Source organism: Vulpes vulpes, chromosome 15 (assembly GCF_048418805.1).
Source record: "Vulpes vulpes isolate BD-2025 chromosome 15, VulVul3, whole genome shotgun sequence".
In the NCBI taxonomy this organism is placed as follows: domain Eukaryota; kingdom Metazoa; phylum Chordata; class Mammalia; order Carnivora; family Canidae; genus Vulpes; species Vulpes vulpes.
The window spans coordinates 3,607,359-3,633,316 of NC_132794.1; the positions used below are offsets into that span (position 1 = coordinate 3,607,359).

General features: G+C 56.8%; 1 protein-coding gene across 1 annotated transcript in view; it reads right to left on the minus strand.

Moving 5' to 3' along the window:
* Positions 1–7,946: 7,946 nt before the first annotated feature.
* UMODL1 (uromodulin like 1) overlaps positions 7,947–25,958 on the minus strand; it is a 55,091-nt gene continuing 37,079 nt past the window's right edge. Inside the window, exons 16-20 of the mRNA XM_072739840.1 lie at positions 21,115–21,260; positions 20,370–20,606; positions 19,971–20,130; positions 18,422–18,506; positions 7,947–11,435 (exon numbers count right to left, since the gene is read on the minus strand). Of these exons, the coding sequence (XP_072595941.1) occupies positions 11,254–11,435; positions 18,422–18,506; positions 19,971–20,130; positions 20,370–20,606; positions 21,115–21,260 (810 nt within the window). The 3' untranslated portion in view covers positions 7,947–11,253. The remainder of the gene's footprint in view (positions 11,436–18,421; positions 18,507–19,970; positions 20,131–20,369; positions 20,607–21,114; positions 21,261–25,958) is intronic.

The following is a 25,958-nucleotide window of genomic DNA, read 5'->3' on the forward strand; positions in this document are numbered from 1 at the left end:
GAGGGCCCATCGGAGTCACCAGGACCCTTCGGGGTGGCAGAGGGAGGGAGCTCGGAGCGATGGGAGCACGGAGACGGCCCCACCGATCTGCCTTTGGGGTGGAGGAAGGGCCAGGAGCCAGGAAGCGGAGTGGCCTCTGGAAGCTGGAGGTCTCCCCTAGATCCTCCGGGGGAGCCGGCCCCCCGCACTGCCGCCGACGCCTCCATTCAGCCCCATGAGCCCTGTGTCAGCCTTCCAGCCTCCAGAAGCCGGAGGTGGTCAGTTCGTGTTGTCGCACAAAGTTCACGGGGAAGCGTCACAGCTGCCGCAGGAGCCGGGTGCACACACCTGCTGTGTTTCCACGCCCTCTCCTTGCACCACTGTGAACGGCCGTGGGGGGCGACCAGCGCGGGGGGTGGGGACCCTGGGCAGTCACCAAGCTTCACTCAGGAGGAAGGAGGGCAGCAGTATTGATCTCATCGGGTCTCTATGAGGATTAATTCGGATCCTGAACGCGAAGGGCTTAGGCCGGTGCCCCCCGCGTGACCACCCCTGACCACGGCAGCGACGGGAAGCCGAGGAGGGCCGGGTCCTCATCTGAGCAGCTTCTCTGGGGGGTCCGGGGTTCTCTTTTCCCAGAAGCAGCCGCGGGCAGAACGTGAACCCACGTGCTCAGGACAAGGGCCGCTGTGCATTGTCCCCCGCAGATGCAGCTGCAGCACATGCCGATTCCCGACGCCGCGTGGCCCTGGGCCAGCACGGCCAGTGGTGTTTTGTTTGCCTTTGTCCCTTGGTGCCTTGGGAGAGAGCCATCTTCGCGCTGTGTCCTTCAGGCAGATCAGAATATGCCTCTTTTCTCGGGCACAGCTGGGCTGGGGGAGCAGGCCCCTGGCCCCCCGACTCCGGAGCGTGGGGTGTCTCACCTGAGGGCAGGGAGGCAGGGAGGCGGGCAGGTGCCGCCAGAGGCCAGGACGTGGACGCGCGGGCGGCTTTTTTCCCAAAGCAGCTGCTTGCAAGAGGGGAACGGGTCAGGCTCCAGGACTGCTCCCTGTCGCAGAGGTTCCCCTGGCGCCCCAGGGCTCAGCAGAACTAGGCCTCCACTGTCTCATCCTGGATGAGCCAGAAGTCCCCGAGCCCTTCCAGATTTAAGGGTGTTGGTCCCCAAGGTCTGGAAAAATCCACAAGATGGACTCATTGCCTGGGGAGAAGAGCAAGAGCACGGTGAGGAGCGAGGGTGCCATTGGGGTGCCAGCCCCCCCCTTTCTGCTGGGGCCCCCAGCCGTCCTCCTCCTGCCATGGCCTGGGGTCCCCTGCTGCTATCTCTCCCTGTCCCCTCAGCATCCCAGATTGGGCCCTGGGGCGAGGACAAACCTTGAGACCTGGGCTTACAAGCCTTACAAGGGGCTGAAGACCTGCGCCTAGGGAGGGTTGGGCTGCGTGATGGCTCCCGTGGAAGCCAGGCCCTGGTGGCCAAGGACCCGGTGGCGCCACCAGAGCACTGCACTGTGTGCCACTGAGGACAGGGTGAGGTGCACTCACGGGACCCCACGCAGCGCCCAAGTCCTCCAGGATCACAGCGACACTGGTGGCTGCTCGTGTCTCCAGCCCTGCCGAGGGCACAGAAGCTCGGTGCTGGAGAGAAGAGATGGGGTCCCTGTCGCCCCTCCATGGAGAAGGTGATGTCCCCTGCTGCGGGACCGGAGTCACAGGCAGTGGGGGAGGCCTGAAGCTGCCGCCTCTCAGGGGGCCCTGCGTGCGTGGGGGCCGTGGGGGGAGGCAGTCCAGGGGCTCCAGGGCTCCAGGGTCAGGGGGCCGGGGAGGGTCTGGCCCAGCAGAGGGGCGGCCGTCGGGGGAGCCCGGCCTACGGCAGGAGGAGGGCGAGCTGAAGCTTTGTGAAAACAGGCATGAGAGATGAGGCTACATCCGGGTTACTGAGTCAGAGCCCCCGCCGTGGGGCCTGGGAACCCGCAGGACGGACCCCCACTCCCAGGTGCTGGTGCTTGCAGGACTGTGGGAAGCCTTCTGGGGTCAGGGTGTGCTCTGAGCTCAGAGGTGTGACGGCGCATTGCAGCCGCCTTACAGGCGACTGAGGCCGGCCCCAAGGAGCCCCTGGACACCCGCCCAGACCTAGACCCAGACCCAGACCCCGCGAAGTCTTCCTGCCCAGGGTCTGCTGGGCACTGAGGTGCCTGTGAGCAGGCTTCACAGCAGCAGGGGACACCGCTGCCCTGGGATTTCTCTCCAGGCCTGTCGCCCTCAGGCCCGCCCTCGTCCCAGCCCCCCGTGACCAGCAGAGGGCTGGTCCACCACCAGGAGCACCCACCAGTCTGGCCCCGGTGCATTTGCATCCAGCCTCCGGATGCCCTCACCTCCTGTCTCTCGGCCTCGTGTGTCCATCAGAGGCCACAGAACCTTCTGGATTCCAGTGAACGAGGAGGGAAGAGCCACAGGAAGAAAGCTACGGGGTCTTTTCTGGATTTTCTAAATATTCTATTATGGTTTTCACCAAACACTTCCAATGCTACCCATCCCAGCGGAGCCCACAGCAGCAACGCGTGCACGCAGGGCCCCGAACCCTGGGACAAGCCCCTGGCCGCGCCCTGACCACCTCTCCTCCCAGGATGCGGGATACGAGGTCTCTGGACCCCTAGGGGTGAGGAGGCTCCTCCCAGCCCCCCGTCCTGGTGCCTGTCCCATAGCTTCTCTGCAGCCCCCTCCCCCCAAGTTGGAAAACTCCAACTTGCCCCTTTTTCCCTCACATCTGATTATAGATACGGCCCCACGCTTGGAGTAGCTCCACGGGAGGGTCTCTTGCCCGAACTCTCATGGATGCCACGTGGCGGGGTCTATTCATAACACTCATAGGTGGTTGTAAACACAGCTCCAAACCTGAGATTGTGTTGTCGGTGGTTTGAGGATCATTTTCTTTTTTTTTTTTTTTTAAAGATTTTATTCATTTATTCATGAGAGACACACACAGAGAGAGAGAGAGAGGCAGAGACACAAGCGGAGGGAGAAGCAGGCCCCACGCAGGGAGCCCGACGCGGGACTCGATCCCGGGTCTTCAGGATCAGGCCCTGGGCCGAAGGCAGGTGCTAAACCGCTGAGCCACCCAGGGATCCCGAGGATCATTTTCCACTAAAAACTCCACAAGCTCATTATGTTTTGTCTCACTCTTGGTTCCTTGGGGTTTTGCTTGGGGTTTTGTTTCTCTCTCTCTCTCTCTCTCTCTATCCTTTAATCACAAAATCCACAGAGATAAGCCTGGAGTTCGCCGGTGAATTTCACAATACTCGTGCTTCTTGGCACCAGCTTCGTGAGAAACCCAACCCCGGGTGGGTCCAGGCCACGGGGTGGGGAGCCGGGAGCACTATTTGTGGGGCCCTGGCCCCTTGCCCCAGGTGCGGTGAAAGCCCGCAAGCCCAGGGCGCCACATGGGGCATCAGGAGCCAGGCCTGGCCTCTGGCAGCTCCGGTGGGCTCCGAAGGCTCCGAAAGGGAGACGGACACCCACAGGAAGGGGGGAAGCACTGGTCCCCGGAGACCGAAGGTTCTCAGTGGGGTCGATGCCGCCCTGAATCAAAGCCCCCGGGCAAACGGATCACACCCGCGAGCGTCCGCCCGGAGCCCTTTCTGCCGCTGCGGGAGGACTCCCATCGCCATGGTTACCCCCCACATGTTTATTTTGCTGAGCTGATGGCAACTTGTGCTACTGCCCAGAGAGGATCCATAGACACTTCCGGGGACGTGTCAAGCACGAGGCAGCCAAAACGCCCGAGGGAAGCTCTTCCCGACTCCTCAGCCGGTGCCGACTGTCTTCCGCGGCTGGGCAGGGGCCGGGGCCGAGCCCCACACTCACCCCTGTGGTCCACTCTGCCCGGGTTTGGGGCGATCCACCCCCCCCCCCCCGCTCTGGTCTCTCCGGGACGCCTCCCTGGGCCTCTCCTTTGCCGATTGCCCTCTGCATCCTTGTGTTATGAGATATTAAACCTCTTTAGTCTTTCTAATAGCTCACTGAGCCTAAAGATGGTCTTGGGGGCCCCTGGCACATCCTCCTCCCCCCAGAAATGTCCCCGACTGGAGCCTCCACTGAAACAGGATTGAGACGATTCCTGCCCTTTATGGGAGAAAGGGATTTGCCTTTCAGTCTTCCCACAACAGGGCCAGGATGGGTGGGAGGGGAATGACCCACAGGGTCCCGTCTCCCTGACCTTCCTGTTGCGGTGCACAGGAGCCCCCCGATGGGGACTGGTCCGTGCAGGCAGGCGCAGACTGGGAAGCCCTGGGAGCTGAGGGCCAAGACGCTGCACAGAGCAGGACAGTGGACACGTCCCGGGACAGCGACCTTCGGCATCACCTCCTTCCAGGTGTGGGGTAGCAAGTGGGGGAGCTCTGTGCAAACCTGAAAAGCTGGGCCACCCCAGCACCCGGGGCTGCCCAGAGAGAGTCCCAGTCCTGCTGCCCCGAGGAGGACACTGAGGGACCAGCTATGGGTCAGCAGCCTCTGTGAAGGGACAGGCTGCTGAGAAGGCTCCTGCGGGGTGTGGGTCCTGCCCTTGAGGGGCTGAGGAATCACACCAGGCTCCCCGGGACGGACAAAGGGTGCTGGGGGGCTGTCCCCCTGTCCTGAGCAGCCAGGCCCCCAGAGAGGTCGGCTTATGTGGGTCTGAGCGTGGGCGGCGGCGAGCGAGGGGACCTACTGGGGACATCAGGTCACTGTGGCCCTGCTCAAGTGCAGGTGAGAGCGTGAGGGAGGCCACCTCGGACAAGGAGCTGATGGCTCTGAGTGCGGCCCTCACACTCGAGGGTGTTGGGTGAGCCAATTCCTCCCCAAGGGGAGGCCGAGCCGGCCAGTCCACGGGAGTGGAAGGCCACATGGGCCACATGGACGCAGCTTCCTGCACGACGTGAGTAGCGAGGTGCCCCCTTCGCCTGTCCCCAGGGCTCCACAGCCAGGTTCCTCGCCAGGCCGCCCCCTTCCCAGACCAGGGCTCCCCACTGTGGCCAGGTGACGGGGCAGGGGGGCCAGGAGGACGAAGTCTCACAGGCCCCGCTCAGAGGGAGGCCGGGAATTGTTGTTTTGTGGGTCCTGCCCCCCAGTCCCAGCTCCTGTGGGTCATGCCAGGTGGTGAGCCTCCCACTCTGCCCAGGTGCCCCTAAGGGAGGAAGGTTCTGGAACAAAGGGAGGTGTGGGGTGGGGCTGATGTTTACCCAACCCCTCCTGGGGGGACCAGGCTCTTTGCTCGCCCCTGCATCATCTTAAATATTCTCCTCTGCTGGACGGAGAGTGAAGGTCAAGGTCAGGGCCTGGCCAGGGCTGGGATGGAGACCGCGGCCCCCATGCACTCAGGCAGCTAAGAGATCCTGCCCCAAACCGGCAGGGTGGCCTCGTGCAGCCAGGCTTCCCGATGTTTATTGGAACATAAACCCTCCTCCCTCTTTCCAAGGGTGCTCCTGGGTGCTGACCCTGGGACCCTGGGTCCTGGGTGGGACCCATGTGTGGCAGTCCACACTCTGGGAGGTCTGGCCCAGCTCCTGCACCTGCTGCTTGATCGGGGGCAGCTCACCAATGCCTTGGGGCCGCCTCTGTTCTCTTCCTACAGCTTCGGGGTGCCAGCGCTGGACTCCCAAGTTAGCAGCAGCAAGAAACGGGTTGTGTGTGTGTCCAGCGCCAGCCATCGGTGCCTCTTGGTTAGTGTTCTGGAGTCATCATTGCCCAGAGCCCCTCCTGGCCTGAGTGACTGGCTCAGGATTGGGGACACGATCCAGGATGTTTCAACCAAGACATAACTTCAGCCCCTTCAATCAGTAGTTGGGGGAGACACGATCTTTCTTGACCGTGAACAAAGGCGCACCTAGTCCTGATCACTTCTTGTAGTTATCGGGGGCCTAAGAGGGAACCATTGGTTGAGGCTGAAGCCATGGAAGGAGAGCAAAAAAGGTCCGTCCTTGAGGGCTGCAGGAGCGAGCCTCACCTGAAGCCCACCCTGCCCTGGACTTTTAATCTGCAGGAGGCCTTGAATCGTCTTTATCGTTAAAGCCTGTTGGGTAGAGGTCTCCACTGCCTATAGCCCAAAGCTCCCTGACCCTTGCAACCACCATCCCCACTTCTCAGGTGAAGAAGCAGGCTCAGAGAGGTTAGGTGACATGTGGGAGAGTCAGTGCCTGTAACCCCCACACCACCCTGACTCCCACAATTCCACGCTACCCTGTGGGGTGCCAACTCTCAGGAACTCCCCCGCTAAGTCCTTACCATCAATTTCTTTCCATCAGAATCACTGTGGCTCCCAGGCCTCAACAAGCAAGACTGTCCAGTCCCTGGTGTTGGGAAGGATCCCCCCCCACGCGGCCAAGACGCAGCGTCCTGAGCGCTGGGACCAGCCCGGGGCACCCTGGTTTCCCTCCACGCTGGGCACCCCCTGCCCTGCCTGACCATAACCCCCCCCCCCAGGGAACTTAAACCCAGAAAGATGCCCACGCAGCATCCATGCTGGAAGCACTTCTACCCTGTGGCACACACGCTGTCCTCCTCCAGCCCGCCGGCTCTCAGGCTTTGCTGGAGGCCCCAGGTCCCCGGGGCAAGCGGGCATCGGAGGTCCCCCCTGGGGTGTCCCCCTTTAGGGACGCAGGACGCTGGCTCGTCCCCAGCGGTTCTGCGGCACATAGAGACTGTCTCCCGGTGGGGCTGCCCTTTCCGCCCCAGACACGGGGTGAGAGGAAAGGGTGAGGAGGCGTCTCCCTCCCCTGGGCAGTCCTGGCGGGAAGGCAGGGTCCACTCGGGTCACCGCATGGAAATAACTCACTTCTCCAGGCGCCACGGCCACCCTGGAAGACGGGCATCCTTTCCTGAGCGGTTTCCAGGACCCCTAGGGCCGCACCCCAGCAGATTCGTGCTCTAGGACCCCAAAGCCCTGAGGGACAATTCCAGATTCCCCTCGTTTGCAGGCAAATGGCTCAAAGGGAGCAAAAAAAAGAACCAACCGGAGAAGCAGGGCTGTGGCTGTGCGGGAACGAGGACCTCCAGCCCTGGTCTGCATCGCCATCTACTGGCTGAGCGACCCAGTGCAGTCCGGGTGCAGGGCGCACCGGAGCGGGGACGACTCTCGCCTCCACCTTCACCTCCACCGGACCCTCCAGCTCAGAGGGAATCAGCCTGAAAAATCCTGGGCCAGGAAGGACACTGGGCTCCCGGTGGCTTCTGGACGTGAGAACCGCTAGCGACCCAGAGCCTCAACCAATCGAAGCCCACCACCTGGCGGAGACCTCCTGGGTGGCCTCTCCACAGCTCCGGGGGACTCTGGGTTCTCCTTAGAGCCCTGGAAGGTTCCCATTCCTCACCAGTGAGCCAATCAGGTCTTCCCCGGAATCGCAGGAAGAGCCTGCACTAGGAGGGACAAGATCAGGGTGTCCGTGGTGAGCTGCCGACTGCAGTAACTTAGAGTTTTAGCCTCAAGTTTGCTCATCTGTGAAATGGGACCAGTGACTTCTAACTCATAGGGCTGTTGTAACAGTTAGATGAGCACCGGGAGGACGTTCGTGGTCGTGCTCACGTCCCACCCCAGCCTGCCGCGGGAGCACGGACCTTACAACCAGCCAGGCTTGGGTCTAAGTCCAGCTCTGTCCACTGATTCGTTGTCCCCCTGTGGGAACGTTGCACGGTGTCTCCATTCCTGCGGCGGTAAAGTGAGGATAATCATGTGGGACCCACACGGTCATGGGTCTTGAAACCTGGATTTACTGAACATGTTGCCTTCTTTCAAGAAAGGTGAGTGACAGGTACTGAGCCAATTATCAGAACAGATGGAAGCAAAACACACACACACACACACACACACACACACACAAAGCTAACAAATAAACAAATGGATGCAGCTCATGAAGAGCCAGAAACACATGTTACCTGCCCTCCATGGACGCAGGTAAGCATGGGATGTGCCTGAACCAAACAGAGCAGCCAGCCCAGTCACATTTCAGCATCACATGAGATTTATTCTACTTGCCCAAAACCAGTTTAGCCACACACGTTACATATTGTAATTCTTTACTGACTCTGAGAATATCCGCTAAATCAAAATAGTCACATTCTCCAACTGTCCTGTATTCATGGCAGTTAGTTACATTCAACAAAATTAATCTCATTAATTAAAAGCTATGACCGCGTTCCAATTCTAAGTTCGTCAAGGAAAAACACTATACTTTCAGGCATTTTGCGATCACATACAATTCAACTTACTTTAAATAAAGTAAAAAGCACTACTTGTCAGTAGGGTGTCATGGAAAACATTTTAAAATAGAAGTTTAGATTCTACACCCGATTCCTCTTTAATTCATTTTGTGACCTTATGTAAGTGACTCACCTATTTCTTCTCTGGTTTCCCATTGTGTAATGGGTAAATAGTACCTTCCCTGGGGTAAAATTATATTTTTAAATGGCTGTGAAAATGCTTGGAAAAATATTAAAATAATGAGTATATATATATATGTTGTTTCTACTTTTTTCATATTAATAGAATGTCTTTTGAGTCACTGTTGTGTAAAAATGATATCCTGGTAATGCAGGAGAAAAGGTAAAGAGCATATATACCCGCTAGAAATAATATTAGCAACATATTTATGATGGATCTATTATTAAAAGAACTTCAAGGATAGAGTCAAATATATTTAGAAATGTGAAATATTAAATATTTAACAGTGTTGGATGAGTGGATGGAAAGGTGGATGGATGGGTAGGTCTGTAAATGTATGGATGAATAGAAAGGTGAAGGATGGATGGAAGGATGAGTGGACAGTTGGATGGAATGGATGGATGATGGATGGATGGATGGATGGATGGATGGATGGTGGATGGATGGATGGGTAATAGGTGACAGATGTCAATGGTGAGCAAAACCAAAAAGGGCCACTTGGACCAGTCAGGATGGTAAAAAAGAGTCAGATGGTAAAAAAAACTGGGGGCCTGTGGGAGTGATCTGTGTGATGGCAGAGCTGCATTCATGCTTGGTTTGAATATCCCCGTGTCTGGGCATCCCCCTCACCCTGCCTCCCTCTCCAACAGCTCCGCTCAGCCTCCTGGAGGGCACTGCTTATCTGGGACCTATACAGATGACGGGTCTCCTGGGTCAGTCAGAGGCTGTGTTTTCACCTCTGGGACTCATCCAAGCTCTGGATGTGGGACAGAGCAGGCTTCCGTCAATGCTCGATGAATTAAGAACTGAGTTGGAATCACAGCTACCTGCATGGAGAAGGAGGAGGTCACCAGGGTCAGTGTGCAGGAAAGGAGAGGTTCATGCAGGAATACTCCCAGAGCGTGGGTAGTGAAGGGGTCCCATCACCCCAAGGACAGGACTTCTATGCTTCCTGGACAGAGAGAGACTGGGCCCAAACAAAAGGGCTCCCAGGAGGCACAGAGGAATAGGAACCACGGTGGCTGAGGCCCGGTCTCCAGTGAATGAAGCTCTAGCTTCCCACCAGCATACAGGTGTGTCTGGCTCGGACACCTGAGCCAGGTGACCACACCCTGGGGGCCTTGGCCTTTGTACTATCTGCAGAGAACACACCGAGACACGGGGCTTGCAGGGCAGCAGGGCTGAACCAAGTGCCACCCTGGTGGGGATGGTGTGGTGTTTGCCAAAGAACAGATTTTTACAGGAACTTGAGAACCAGTTGCAGATGTTTTTCACTTTGGAAACGGAAGCCACTGGAGAAGATGAAAAAGACGAGAGGCCAATTTCCCCCCCAGTGTTTTCATTTTCAGGAGAGAGGACACTCAGGGTGACCTTGGCACTAACATACCAGATTTCCTCAGAAAGTTAGCAGGACATGCATTGACATCATCCATCGTTGGGGTTCATGTTGCAAGTATTAAGTAAAATTCACTAAATTCCTCCTTGTAACTCTGTCTAGGGCGGTGACTGGCCTTCAGTGCTGGCCCTCGTCTAGTCTTTCCCATCTGAACTGTGACAGTTCTAAGAACCCAGGGAATGCGCACCTAAGTTATCAGGTGTCCCGGGAGCCAAGGGGGCTGAGACAAAGCAAAGGCATGGACCCCCTGTGTCTGCAGAACCAGCTCCTGGAGCTTCTCTAAAAATGAGAAGTCACAGGGAAAAGGACATCGCCTTGTGGACAAGTGTGCTGATCTGGCCTCTGCTGTGTGACTCGGAGGATTCCCTTGAGCTCTCTGGGCCCCATTTCCTGATTTAAGGATGGGACTTATCGACCACACTTTGCTGGGTTGTTTCGAAGCTCTGTTATCTCAAGAAAATAAAGAGCTGAATGTGGGGAAGGCAGCCTTGACTAGGGGAAGACCCTGAGACGGAGGCCTGTCTACAGGACAGTGTCCCCTCCTGGGCAATAGGATGCAACAGGTCGGTAAATAGGAAGGCCTCCATGACTCAGACCTCATGGGCCCCAAACCAGAGACCAGAAGGCACCACGCTCAGGAGTCTTATTTATAGTTAGTGTTAAGTTGAACGGGAACTTACTGCCAGTCCCCCACCTGTCTGGGGCCCTCAGGCTGGCAGAGAACCCTGAGCAGTGGGAACAGCACCTGCCTCCCCAGGGGCTTCAGGGTCCCAGGAGGGGCCTCACTTCTGACCCAGGAGCTGCTGCCCACACTGCTGGGTGCCCGTGCCCCACCGAGAGAATTGTGGGTTTCTTAGATCATTGCTAACATGCAACTTCTCCGGGTCTCCAGTGAAAGGAAGAGCCCGGGAGCCTCGTTCTAAATGCCTGCCGGTCAGGCGCACGCTGGTCTAGGGAGGGCCAGCCGGTCGCGTCCAGGCTAAGGCACTGTGGCTCAGCAGCTAGGACAACGGACACCAGACCTGAATCCCAGCTCTGGCCCTTCCTAGCTGCGTTCCAGGGCACCCCTTCACCTCCCCGCCCCAGGTCCTCATCTGAAGAAGTGGTAATAACACAACCCCACACGGTTGTGGGGAACCTGGATGAGTTAACCCGTGCCCAGTGGATGAGTTAACTCATATGCAGCAGAGGAGTTAGTTCATGCTCAGCGGGTGAGTTAACCCGTGCACAGTGGATGAGTTAACCCGTGCACAGTGGATGAGTCACCTCATCGTCCCTAACGACGGATGGTCCATTTCCCCTCCTGCGACTGCTCCTGTGGCTTCCCACTGACGGACGTCAAACCTGACAGCCCCCACCTACCCTCTCCCAAAGCCACCAGGACACACTGTCAGGTCTCCACCAGCGGCAAGGGTAGGACGCGCGCACCGGAGGCTTCTTGTTCCTCACCCACCTTCGTGCCAGCTGCGACCTCCTACTCAGAGAACACCTGGTAGCTGAAGTCATCCGGGCGGGCTCTGAAGTCGTATTTGCCCGTCATTCTCTGGTACTGCACGATGACAAGCGCAGCTGCCCCTGCCACCGAGGCAAAGACGGCCACCGCGATGAGGACGAGGTAACCGGCCGCCAGGCCTGCCTGGGCACCTGGATGCTCACCTGCAGGGAACGAGACGGGCACAGGTGGGAGGCCCACCCGAACCAGGAGGGACGCGTCTCCTGTGACCCCAGCACTCCGACCTTGCCGGTGCGGGTGGAGCAGAGGTCTTAGGACAGGAGGGGACCAAGCTGTCCACCGGTGTCCACTGCCTTGTGACATTATTATCTGTATCTGATGGGCCTGGAGTACATGTGGGTTCCCAAAGGTGACCGAGCGGGTGTCCCGACCCCGAGAGAGCAGCGCATCAGCCTGCCCTACGTTCTAGATTATCACTAGCCAGGGGGTAGGCCGTGTGGGAGCAGCAGGGGCCACCGGAGCCTCGGCTGGGCTCTGCATGTGGCCACGAGGCCTTCCCCAGACCCAGAGGCCCAGTGACCATCCAGGAAAGCACAGACCCAAACAAGCTGGAAATTGGGACTCGAACACCCAGACACCCACGTTCATAGTATCCCAACAGCCCAAGTGTCCACCAAAGGATGCTCAGATGGGCAAGTTGTGTTCCGTCCACACAGCGGAATGTCGTCGGGCCTCGAAAAGGAGCAGAGTCCTGATGCGTGCTACAGCACGGAGGAACCTCCAGAACATCCGGCCCAGCGAGAGGGCCCGGTCTCAAAGGACCACACGCAGTATGACCCTGCTTGTAGAACTATCCAGAATGGACAAAACCAGAGGCAGAAAGCACACTGGTGTCAGGTTCTGAGGGAAGGGGGCCGGGAGGGACCCCCAACTGGTGCAGAGCCGCCTTTGGGGGCAATGAAAACGTTTTATAACCGGGGAGAGGTGGTGGTTGTACGTCGTGGTGAGTGTGCGAAGGGCCCCTTGGGTTGTTGATTGGTTCCCTGTTTGGTGTGTGAATTTCCCCTGGTTTCATGGCAGATGAAAACTGAAGGGCCAGAGAAGGAAGCAGGCCCTCCCCCCTCCTCCCCACCGAGGAGAGAGACCCACCCCCCTGCGAGGAAGTCGGGGCGTCCTGAAGCACAGTGCGAGTGGCTGTGAGCCCTGACAGGGCGTCTGCAGCAGGTGCCAGAGCCACCCCAGCATCACACTCACCTTCATCCATCCTCCTACATCGTTTCCCCCCGGGTGACGGGGAGCATACTTGCTCCAAGTAGACGCTGCGCCAGGTCTCCCAGGGCATGGCACAGGTGTGCACAGTCGGCAAAGTGGTCCGACAACAGCACTAGGAACACCACCACCACCACCCCTCCCCCCTGGCTGCCTGGAACACTGGTCATCCCCTCCTCCAGAGGGAGGAAGGCCCTGGGGACAGCTGCTCGAGCAGCTAACCCTCCCAAGTCATCCAGACTCTGGGCAGCCTGCTTCCCCACCAACGTTGGCATGGCTGGTCCCTAGACCCAGCCTCTGGGGGGTGGGGGTGCAATAATGGGCCGCTGCCCTCCTCCCGGGGCTCAGGTGCAGGCCATCTTGCTAGGACAAGCAGGGTGGACCACCCCGGGGACATAGGGTCCACAGTGGAGTCCAGTGCCAGCCCCATACTGCCGGCTCCGGGGACAAATGAGCGGGTTTGGTTGCTACCTGCCCCGCTGTGTTTCTGTTACCTGCTGCCAAATGCTCCTAACTGACCCCCTGACCCAGAGTGGCGCCAGGTGGGGTCCACAGCCCGCACTATCCACTGGTTCCTGTGGCCCAGGATGGTCACCTGAGTCCACATGAGATAGCTAGGAATGGGGAGTGAGTGCGTCCTGCAGCATGACCCTCACCATCGGGGAGCAGGGAGGTGACCACCCATCCAGGTGAGACCAGTCATGTGGCGTGAGCTCCATGAGGGTCACACAGTTGGACCACCTGCCTGTCTTTTAATAAAAAAAAAAAAAAAAACTGGTCCTCCACCTGGATAGCTCAAGCAGCCTGCACCCATGTGCAGGACAGTCACCATGGTCACTGGGCATAGCTCACACAATCAGTCATTTTGCAAAGACACTGAGCTGTCAGAGCTTTGGTAAAGGAGACACATGCCCTGTAAGGGATGTGATGGAGAATCTTCTAGTACAGGTACGACCCCAGGGAAAACAGCCCCTTCCAAAGGTCTGCATTCCAGCTCAGCCAACTGGGGACCCCCGTCTCCTCACTTCAGAGTGGCCTCAATGACGGCTCCAGACCCTTCCTGCTGAGACGTGTGAGCCTCTGGCAGACATCACCTAAACGTTCCCTTCCTCTCGGTACGAAGAAACTCTAGTGAGAAGTCACGAGTCATCTAGCGAAGCAAATGGCCATGGAAGAGTTCCAAAAATTAAATCAGAAATTGTGATGCTGATATAAGATATGTTGGCAGCACACATTCAGGGACGATGCCCAAATGGATTCTCCCTTAATATTGCACGACGTGCGGGACGCCCGGGTGGCTCAGCGGTTAAGCATCTGCCTTCAGCTCACATCGTGATCCTGGAGTCCCGGACTCAAGTCCCACATCAGACTCCCTGCATGGGGCCTGCTTCTCCCTCTGCCTGTGTCTCTGCCCCTATCTGTGTCTCTCATGAATAGATAAACGAAATCTTTAAATATATATATATATATATATATATATATATATATATATATATTGCACGACGTGCAACTTGCGGTGCTGTGTGTGTCCTCCATAGAGATGTGTTGGGGTCTCAGCCCCTAGTACCACAGCATGTGATGTTATTTGGAGTCAGGGTCACTGCAGATGTAATAGAGTCGGTGCAGGTTCAGATGCGGTCACACTCAGCAGGAGAAGCCCCTGATCCAGTTGGGGCCCACGCCCATCCAATCATTTGGGGGCCTTCTAAGGCCCATGCCCTTAGAAGAAGACGGCCGTTTGAAGACACAGAGGACAGGGACAACGCCATGTGAGGACAGAGGCAGAGATCCGGTGACGAGATCCCACAAGGCAAGGGGAGCCAGAGCAGCAAATGCCAGAAGCTGGGAGAGCCTGGAATGATTCTCCTTCACTGCCCTGGTGGGAATCAGCCCGGCTGACACATTGCTCTCGAATTTCTGGCCTCCCGAACGGTGAGAGAATATTTTCTCCCGTTTTAAGCACCTCCTCAGTCTGTGCACTTAGTTTCCTGGAGCAACAGCCCCAGAAAACTAACACAGGTGGTGTGAGGGCTGGAGCGCGGGGGTGGGGTGGGGGTGGGGGAGCGGGGTAGAGAAGGAAGCCCCAGGAAAGGAAGGCAAGGGGTCTAGGAGAAGCCAGGAACCGCTCTGAGAGGCCTCACCTGTCCTGTGAGCTTGGCCACGTTCCCTGAAATCTTCAAATACTCTCATTCTTCCCAACAGTGGAAGTGATGGTGATTGCAGAGCCAGAGCGTGGGTGTGCATTGAGGGGGAAGACTGTGGGTGCATATTGCAGGGGCAGAGCATGGACACACATGGGGGCAGGGCGTGGGTGAACACGGGAACAGAGTGTGGGCGCAGGATGGGAGGGGGCAATCCTGAAGGAAGTGTCTGCCAGTCTATCTCACCCCTGCACTCTCCAGCAATATTTCTGTTCACGTACACAATCAAAACGTCAAGTTTCCCCCAACTGGGAGATGCCATGTTTCTAAATGCTTTTTCTGCATATCCGTGTGGCACAGTCATGGAGCAAAGAAAAGCTAAGAAAACCCTGAGAAAGAATGATGAACAAAATGAATAATAATAATCCTTGGTTTTGAGCCCGACAATTTATACCCTTATTACACTTGGTGTTGTCTGGAATGGTTGTTAGTGTGTGTTCTACTGATTTCAAATGATGACAACTAACTCTTATTCAGTAATTTCTATGGACAAGGCACTGTATGAACTAGAAGTTATTATTGTTCCCATTTTGTAGATGAAGGAAATGAGGCACAATGTAGTCACCCATGTTGCAGAGATAAAGGAGAGTGCTGGACACTTAGTAGAGATGTATGTCTACCATGTAGACAGATGAAATAATGAATGAGTGGGTGGGTGAATGGAGAGATGGATGGAAGCTGAGTGGATGGATGGATGAATGGATGGATGGATGAATGCTGCATCAGTGGATGGATGGATGGATGGATGGATGGATGAATGCTGCATCAGTGGATGGATGGATGAAGGAATGATGGATGAGTGATGGATGGATGGATATATAGATGAATGGATGGGTGGATGGATAGAGGAATAATGGATGGGTTGGTGGAAGGGTAAGTGGATAGATGGATGGATGGATGGATAGATGGATGGATGGATAAAGGAATGCTGGATGGGTGAATGGATGGGTAAGATAGATAAATAATTGGATGAGTGGATGGAGGAATGATGGATGAGTGAATGGATGGATGGATAGATAGATGAATGGATGGGTGGATAGAGGAATGATGCTTGGGTGGGTGGAAGGGTAAGTGGATAGATGAATGGATGGATGGATGGAGGAATGATGGATGGGTTGGTGGAAGGGTAAGCGGATAGATGGATGGATGGATAAAGGAATGCTGGATGAGTGAATGGATGGGTAAGATAGATAAATGATTGGATGGGTGGATGGAGAAATGATGGATGAGTGAATGGATGGATGGATAGATAGATGAATGGATGGGTGGATAGAGGAATGATGCATGGGTGGGTGGAAGGGTAGGTGGATAGATGAATGGATGGATGGATGGATGGATGGATGGATAGAGGAATGATGGATGGGTTGGTGGAAGGGTAACTGGATAGATGGATGGATAGATGGATGGGTGAATAGATGGATGGATGGATAGATGAATGGATGGGTGGATGGAGGAATGATGCATGGGTGGATGGAAGTGTGTGGATGAATAGATAAATAAGTGAATGGATGGGTGGATGGGTGGATGGATAGAGGAAAGATGGAAGGACAGATTGAATCCGGAAGACTCAGCAATTTTCCCAAGACCATGCAACTAGAAGCATGAGAGTCTATATTCAAATTCAGGCCCCCAGCTCAAAGCCTAGTGCTTTTTCCACTCCAGTAGTTTTGACATTACCTGGAATATCCATAAATAAACAAAAGTTCTATTTCTATAAATGAAAATGCATATTAGGGCCCCTGGTCAGCCAGTTCTCCTAAGCAATCTGAGAAAGTGAAAAAAGTAGAAGTATGTGGTCCTTGGGTGGGTCCTGCAACTGCCTGATGACCAGTGCAGACACCGGAGCCTGGAGCCCAGCTGGGGTGCACCCCCCAAACCTTTTAAACTTCACAAGCACATTGGATGAGAACCAGCAGTTGAGGATCATGGGGCAGGAGGCCCTCCCTCCTCCTCCTGCTCCCTCAGCTTCCTTCCCAAGCCCTGATCAGCACTCGGACCCTGGCTCACACCCCACAACCAAAACCCCAAAGTTCTTGTGCAGGAAGATACAGAGAGGCCAGGAGGGCCCTCAAAGTTGGGGGAAAAAACAACAAAAAAGGAAAACTAACTAGGATTACGTGTAGCTACAGAAGGAGAAAAAGCCAAAATAGCAGTGACCAAGAAACGTGGAAGTTTCTTTCTTTCTGGCACAAAACTCAGAGGTCAGAGGCCAAGCCTGGCCTGGCACACTTGCTCTGCGGTGTCCTTGGGAATGGGACTCCCTCCAGCTCCTGTCCTCAAGGCCCGCAGGGTCCACCAGGCAGCTGGCCACACCCCCCACCCCCCCTACCAGGCAGCCAGAAGGGACATGATCAAGAAGAGAGGGACACATGATGGGCACCCCTTCGGGAGCTGTCACTCGACCTCCCATTTGCATCTCATTGGCCAGAACTTACTCCTATGGCCACATGTAGCTGCCAGGTCAGCTGGAAATCACAGTTCTTATTCCCAGGAGCCACATGCCAGCAAAACACTGGGGATTCTATGACTATGAAGGGGAAGAGAACAGCTCCTGGGGGACAGCTAGTGATTTCTGTCTTTTTTTTTTAAGTTTTTTAAAAATTTTTTATTTATTTATGATAGTCACACAGAGAGACAGAGAGAGAGGGGCAGAGACACAGGCAGAGGGAGAAGCAGGCTCCATGCACCGGGAGCCCGACGTGGGATTCGATCCCGGGTCTCCAGGATCGCGCCCTGGGCCAAAGGCAGGCGCTAAACCACTGCGCCACCCAGGGATCCCTCTGTCTTTTTTAAAATTTATTTATTTTAGAGAGAGAGGGAGAGAGAGCGTGAGTGCACGCAAGGGTGGGGAGGGGCAGAGGGAACCTCCAGCAGACTCTCCGAGCAGTGTGGAGCCCGACGTGGGGCTCGATCTCCTGATCCCGAGATCATGACCCGAGCCGAGACCACGAGTCAGATGCTCAACTCATGAGCCACCCAGGTGCCCCGAGGTTTCTGTCTTAATACCCAAATCACACAATTTCCCCCAACCAATTTGAAAACAACAACAACAATAACAATAAAATTGATCTCAAAAGGAATAAAATGTTTTTCTGGAGAAGTGACGGCAGCCTTTGAAATCACATGGAATGTAAGCAGCTGGTGGAATATTATACCATGGAGGAAGCCATGCCTTTTTTCTCTTTCTTTTTCTTTCTTTTTTTTTTTGCATCTTCTAGTTTAGCCAAGCCCAGAATAAACAGCATTCTCATGTGTGCACACACAAACACACGCATGCACACACGTGTGCCTACACGGACTCCGCCCTGGCGTAGCCTGAGTTCCTCCCTCCCAGCAACCAACCCACGTGGTATATTTATTCCAGGTCAGGAAACTTGAGTGGTCCCGGTGACACAGCCCAACATACTGCTTTATCTAACTAAGCGTGTGCTGACCTCCCGAAGCCCCAGCCTTCTCTTCTGCAGCGTGGGGACGGCAGAGCTCCTACCCCCAGGCCTGCCGGGTGGGGTGGGGGGCAGCCCCACTCTGCACCAGAAGGATTTGACTGCAGGCTGGAATCAGGGGTCTCCACGCTCGCCAGCTGCTGCGTCCCCTGTGGCGAGGCTGCAGGACCGTCCCGGGTCCCCCGGTTCCCGGTAGCAGCACCCTGGTTCACGCACTCGGGAGACGGAACCAGCGGCATCTGTTCCTTAACTGACTAATCCAAGTCACCAACTCACCTTCAGCCCGAATGAGGGGTCCCCAGGACGTCTGGTGTGTCGCAGATGCTTCACCGCTCCTGGGGGACCGGATGCCATCGCAATTCTGTTGTTTTCGGAATGAAAGAAACGTTCAGATGAGTTGGACGGAAACTAATCAGAGCCGGGAAGTGGGGACGATGAAGGCTTGGGGACAAGGTGGGAACTGCTTGCTATGTACCTGCCACCAGCTGCATTATTCCCCCTAAGAGATGTTGACGCCCTAGCCCCCCAGGACCTGTGGATGGGACCTTATCTACAGACAGGGTCTTTGTGGATGAAGGCAAGGTGAGGTCACTCAGGTGCATCCTACGTGACTGTGTCCTTATGAAAAGGGGACGTTGGACACAGACAGGCACAGGGGAGAGCAGTGAAGACACGGAGAGGAGCCGCGTCTACAGGCCAAGGACAGAGCCTGGATGCGTCTCCTGCACAGCCCCAGGGGGAGCCGGCCCTGCCCGCGCCCTGAGCGTGGACGTCCAGCCGTCAGCCCCTCAGAGGATGCGGGCCTGCTATCTCGGGTGCCCTGTGGTCCTTGCAGCCACAGGACACCAAAACAACACCGGCCCTAAGAGAACCTGGAGAGGAATCTGTAAAGCCGTATTATAAAGATTCCGGGAATTGGCAGCTCCTTGCCGAGGTGGTTGGGGCTACAAACACTCTGTATTTCTGAGGGGCTTTTGGAACAGGTGCAGGCGCATGTGCGCCCTTAGCTTCCAGTCATCGGGCAGGGGGGTGGAGGGGAGGCTGTGTTCCTCTCAATCCTTTTTTTTTCTTTCTGGAAGATCTACTGTGTGAGAAAAAGTGCCATCAACAAAATCAGTTCATCTCCTATGCACGTTCTGGGGGTGCCGGGGGCGGGTCACCCAGGGAGCCCACAGGTCTGTGAGCAGCGCAGAGGAGCGACAAACACGCAGGAGCTGGGCCTGAGGCCAGCAGAGCTCTGCACACCGTCCTCGGCGCAGACAGCGCGTGACAGCTCACGCACCTGTCTGGTATGAAGAACAGCTTTCAAACCCTAGACTGCAAAGCATATCTCACATTCAAAGGTCTCCGGAAATGAGAATGTAAAATTATTCAAGATCCCAACACGAAGGATGAACATGGGGGGGGGGGGACCCCATCTTATTAAATATCACAGTGGTGGGATTCAGGAGCGTTCCATCAATGTTGCTAAAAATAACACGAAATTCAAGTGATGTTTTTACACCTGAATATGCATTAAAGCACCTGGAGGAGCACCGCAGCGTCGCGGCCAGGGATGGGATGCGATGCGACGGCCAGCAGACGGCGCGGGCTCCAGGACGCAGCTTAGCCATCCGACCACAAGGGTCGCCCACCCCGTGGGCCCACACCGTCCACACCTCACGTTGCCCCTTTTCGGGGGCTCGGTGTGCGGGGCCTCATGTCTCCTCCAGGAGTCAGGCCCCCAGAGCTGCCCAAGCCCTGGGCTTCAGACAACGGAGCAACCCTCCTCAGAGCAATAAGGTGCGCGAGTCCAGACACGCGTTCAGAAAAGCGAAACACCTACTATTTTGCACGAGGTTCCGGGGGAGTCCATGCAAATGCGAAGTCTGCAGTGCAGATAGACGATGGAGTTGTTGATGAAAGAGAAGATTTTCAGCTTGAACTGGGCCTTGCTGGAATCCCCGTTCTCGATCACGTTCGTGTGCGTGTTGGGGATGGGGCAGCTGGGAAGGAAGGGACGGTGACTCCTTAGTCGGGAGCCGGCCTCCTGTCCCCTGGCCGGGTGGGCTTCCCGGCAGCACCTCTGTCTGCACACACCACGTCCACCTGCTGCCCGTGGGTCGCAAGGCCCGTCAGCTCTCCCGTTCCTCAGAGACTCGGGCGTTTCTGCAAACCCAAGCCCGTAGATCCGGGCGTCTGGGAACCCAGAGGCCCCGCCGAGCGGGCTACCCGCGAGCCCTACCTGTTGTTGATGAAGCCGAACGTGACCGGGTCCCTGGCGTTGCTGGACGGCGTCGCCCAGCACTCGGTCAGCACCACCTTGAGGTTGCTCTTCTGCTTATAGAGCCCCACTTCAATCTTGACGTCGTCGCTGGCAGACACGCTGTAGTTTCGAGGTATTGGGGAGTCCCCGATAAATAACTGCATTTCGGTGACAAAATTGCCAGCGCCGTGGAGGTCCTCGATGATGGTGTAGACCCTGCAAGAGTGAGTGGTTTCGGGGGCTGCGCTTCTGTGACCCACCCCCTGCCCGTTCCTCCCCGAGAAGCAACTCCAAAGAAGTACGGAAGTAAAGGAAAACCACTCAAAGGAGAAGAGGCAAAGAAAGTCCACCTATTCTGAGCTGGCTGGAGTGGTGTGTTAGTGCCACCACTGGGGTTTGGAGGGGTCTCAGGGACAGGCGGGGGCGGGGGTCAGCTTCACAGTGGGACTGGGCGGCCCCAGGCAGCCCCGATGGAGGCCTCGTCATGGGGAAGCCAAGGGCATCCTATGTGGTTGGCTAGGGGTGCATATCTGGCTTTCTTTGGTTGCTCCTATTTTGGAAGGAAAGACAAAAATTAGGGGAGCCGGCAGTTACCAACCAAGCCCTGGCCACTGTGCGCCTCACAAAAGGGTCCTCGAGTGGTTGAACCCTCCAGAAATCCAATGTGAAGGCACGAGAGAGGAGAGTGAGCTGGGGAGGGATGGGCAGAGAGGGCTCCACTCACCCCCACTCTGGGGTGTAGCCCGACGACGTCAGGAGGTCGTTCTGGAAGGCACAGTGGATGGGGCTCAGGATCTTCAGGTGGTGGATGATGCCCTCGGGGGACAGGTCATTCCTCAGCATGGTCCTCACCACCGTATTTGTCACATTCTGGACACAAACAGGGCGTCAGCGTGCTCCCGGGCCCCTCGGCACATGTGCGGACTGTGCTTCTGGGTGCCCGGGGCCAGGAGGGATGGCTCTTCTCTAAAGCTTGTCCCCCAAATACCAAAACCCTGATGAGCTTTTCCTAACATCAAATGCCAAAGAGGGCGTGAAGTCCTGACCCCTGGTTTATGTAGCCTGTGTTGTTTGCCCATTTTCCTCATTGGAAGAGAACCGGAGACAAACTGGATCATCGGCTGACACCCCCCAGATAATAGATCCGATTCCTCCCCAAATCATCCCCCAGAACATTTTTGAAAACGAGAGACGACTGGGAAACGAACTAGGGGTGGTGGAAGGGGAGGAGGGTGGGGGGTGGGGTGACTGGGTGACGGGCACTGAGGGGGGCACTTGACGGGATGAGCACTGGGTGTTATTCTGTATGTTGGCAAATTGAATCCCAATAAAAAATAAATTTATTATTTAAAAAAAAAAAAACGAGAGACGAGAGCACAAGACCCTCCCACAAAGAAATCGAGGTAAAATCAATTGATTGAAGTCTACACTAGACCACCAGCATTCTCTCCAGGCGCCATCGTCTTGGGGGGCAAAGCAGGAGCCCAGGGACCCAGAGGACAACCTCCAGAGAGCAGAGGTCATCGTGACCTTCACCTGAGCCCCCAGGGAACAATGCTGAGCCTGCCCCTGTCATGGAGTGAAGCCCCCTAGACCCAGGGGCAGAGCAGACTGGTTTGGACCTACAGAAACCACATTAGAGTCCACCAGGATTGAGGACTGGTTGCTCGCGGTGTGAACGTTTAGCAGGAGAGGCTCCCCAGACAGCTGTGCAGGGTGATGCTCCTTCCGAAGCGCACGAGGGTTCTGGAATTTCTCCAGAGCCCACCACGGGGACGGAGAGCCCGAGGTGGGCAGTTGCGCGATGTGCTTCAGTGGCGGGCATATAGGAGGAGACGGATATTTCTGTGAAAATCTCCGTCCTCATACTGGAGCCGAACCAAGTCTTCTGTTTGACGAGATGCCTGAAGTTTCGTTCGTTTGCGGTGCTCGTGGCTTGGAGTCTGACCATCACGGGGGTGGGCTTCCCGAGGCCAGCGCCCCTTTACGGACACCTGCTACGCTGTCACCAGAACAGGGCACAGCGCCAGCCAAGGACGCCTGCGGATTGTTGGTGGACGCCTAGTGGCGAGCGTGGCACCTCTTCGGCTGAAGTCACGGCCTAACCGGCTTAGGAGTCGACACGAGGCAGGGGAAACTGTGAGAAACGGACGACCCAGACCACCGACGAGGAGGAAGCCGGGGGCCTGGCTGAAAAGTAAGCCGATGGGGACCCATCGGGAGCGTCCACGGAAACTCAACCACCGAAGCAGGACGTGATGGGCAGCAGGGTGGCGCCCACGACGGCGGCACAGCGGAGGGCCTGGTCGCGGTGAGCCTGCCAGGCAGCGATGGCTGAAACTAGACACCTGGACAGCAGCCCTGATGGCACCCCCGAGTCTGACAGAGACGCGGAGTCCAGCGGCCAACCAGGTTCTGGCACGAATGGGTCACAGGTGGTGCAACGCTTGCAGGAGCGTGACGGGGAGCGGCTGCTTTTGGACGGTTCTGGACTGAAGAGTCGCCGCGGGGAAGACGTTTTGAATGCTCCTCTGCGTCTCCAGCTCCCACACCTACTCCTTACTGGCCACTCGCTTATGAGAAATTACGGCAGGTGTATTACCGTGAAACAGACCCGGTAAGCACAGGTGAGTTGACTACATCAGAGAGTCATTGGCTTATATTGGAAGCTACTGGATTTGACCGGGGGGGGGGGGGGGGTCTCTAGGTTTTTAGATACATAGTGAAATTTGGATTTTGGAAAACCCAGTTAATTCTTGGAATTCGTTTGCCTTAGTAGAGACTGGTGATGCTTTAGCTTCTAGGAACACACCTGCCCAGGTTCCTCACCGAATTATCCGAAAATGGAAGCACTGAAACACTTTTGAACGTGCACCTGTCTCTGCGTCTGCTTGTATGGGCATCTCCCTACATTGCAATACTTATCTACGTGATGTTTGGGGGTCCGGTGGCTTCTTCCCGCTGAGGAGCAGAGGCTCCCGTACACGTAGGGTCATAACAGACAGGGCGTCAAGTCTCTGATGCCCCCCGCCCCCGTCCGGAGCGCATGCTCACCATGGTGCACATTCGGTGCCTTTGAAAATCGCTTTGAAAAGTGTCTCAGACAAATTGGACGGACCCCTGCCGCCCCCACAAGAATCTTGGAAGTGTTTGTGAAGATGAGTCCGTACGCTGGCGAATACCCTGGGGTGTGTGCATCACTTTGGGTCTCTTAGAGCATCCTCTGCACAATCTGTATGCGGCCTATCCGACTTACGGGGGAGCCTTAAAGCCTTAGATTTAACATCTAAAACATTAAGGGGTCAGTAACATTGAAAGTGCTGAACCAAAAAAGGAAAAAAAGAAAGAAAAGGAGGAAGCAGATCCTGCTAACTCTATCTATCCCGTTGTATTTGTATAAATAGTCCTTGGGAAATCTTAGGTTTGGGCAAATGTCAAAAAAGATCAAGAACTTCCGGGACGCCTGGGTGGCTCAGGGGCTGAGCATCTGCCTGTGGCTCAGGGCGTGATCCCGGGGTCCTGGGATCGAGTCCTGTATCAGGCTCCTTGCATGGAGCCTGCTTCTCCCTCTCCCTGTGTTTCTGCCTCTCTCTATGTCTCTCATGAATAAATAAATAAAATCCTTAAAAAAAAGAAACTAAAAAAGGAAAAAAGATGGAGAACTGTGGATTCCAGGGCTGGGATGGCTCGTTAGAGACGCATTTCCCTCTGCTCTGAACGGGCTCTGAACCCTACTGAACGTGACAGCTGTACCAGGTGTGTGTGTGGCTCAGGGAAACAAAGGCAGCGAGCCAGTGCGCCGGCTGGCCCCCGGGGCCCCCCCACCCGTACGAGGCTCCCCCCGAACAGCTGCCGACATCATCTCCTGCATCGTTCAGTTCACTTCTGCAAGCCTGCAGGCTGCTACCTTGGACCTGAGACCCTCGGGGGCAGCTCTGCCCGGACCCACCCTCCAGCCCGGGGCCTCGGCTCAGAACCGTGGCTGCTGAGAAGTGCTACCACCCCCCCAACCCCCCCACCCCGTCAGTGCGGCCCGCCTCCAGGGAGCCCGAGGAATCCTTAAGAAAGAGAAGCAAGCCCCCAGGGTCATGTTTAAGCTGTGCTGGTTGGACGGTGGGAGGGGGGCTGATGAAGGCTCTGGGTCCCTGGGGACATCCTGGTGGCTCCTCCCACCCACAGCCCCCAAGGAGGCTGGAGTCACACTCGAGAGAGGCAAGCAGGCCGACTGTGCAAGTGCACTGCTCGGCCATGGTCCCCCGCACGCCCACGTGCACGCGCAGACCCCGCAGCGGCCTGTCCCCCCACGTCCTCTTGCACCTGACCCTGCAGCGCCAGCGCCTGGCCCCCAGCACGCCTGCACCTGAGGGCCATCTTTGCCCCCACGTCCCATCTCTCCTCAGGCGGAGACTCTTCCCCAGAAGCCTCCCACCGAGTCCCTCGCCAGCCTTTGGAGCCCCTGCCTCCTCTCGGCGGGGCTGCTCCCCGCGTGGGCCCACTGTCCACGTCCAGGCCTCCTGCTCGGGGTGCCCACCCAGCTCTGCTCCTCTCAACCCCTGATCTTGCCTCCCTGTGCCTGTGGCCCCAGCATCACCTATTGACTGAGCCCAGCCCATGCCCGGAGCCCACGCGTCCCCACTGGGGTGCACGGACTGGGCCCCAATCAGAAGCCTCTGAGTACAAGGCCTTTGCCCCCCTTGTACCCCTGAGGGCCCCTGGAAAGGCAGAGTCACAGAGGCCTTAGGGCTGGTCCTTGCAGGCAGGGCAACCTTGCCCCCTTGACCGCCAGGTCCCACTGAAACCTAGACACAGGGACCTAACCTAATGCAATAGGGCACCCAGCCCGCGGCCCCATGGGGCCACCCTTCCCCACCCCGTTCTGGGAAACAAGGCCTCGGATTGCCCTCAGGAGGTTCTTAGGGGCAGAAGTCCAGGCCCCTGGGCCCCTGCCATGTGGACCAACCTCCTGACTGAGGACAACCTCCCCATCTCCACTGCCACGCAGCCCCCGGCTGAGACCATCTCCTGGGGCACGGCCACCACCAGACCCTTCCATGTACACCCTCAACCCAGGGCCCAGCTACCCTGCCTCCCAGAACTGCTCCTTCTAGCACCTTCCACCTGGTCACTCCCGCCCACCACCCCCTGCTTTCCACCCCCCTCACCCAGCCTCTGCCACATGTCCCCTGGCTGCACACACAGGCCTCCCCGCAAGCATCTAGGGACTGTGTCAGTGTCCACAGGTCCTGTCCCAGGGTAGCACATTTCTCAGGGGGCCACCCTGTCCTCCCGTGGCCAGTGAGGGGGCCTCATGGAGGATGCTGGTGGCCTCGAGGCTGCTCAGTGTGGGGAGGAGGGAGGCGACAGCAACACAGGAGCCTTAACTGTGACCCAGAGCCAACCCGGGAAGAACCAGGGCCTGGAGCCGGTCAGCCCGGCACCCGGGGTGCAGGGGTGCTGCCCCCAGAGGAGCTCCCATGGGCCAGGCTCCCGTCTGTGCCACCTGTCACCCTGTCAACGACTCTGCAGTGAAGCGGACCTCAGTCCCTCTGGCTGGGTCCCTGTGATCAC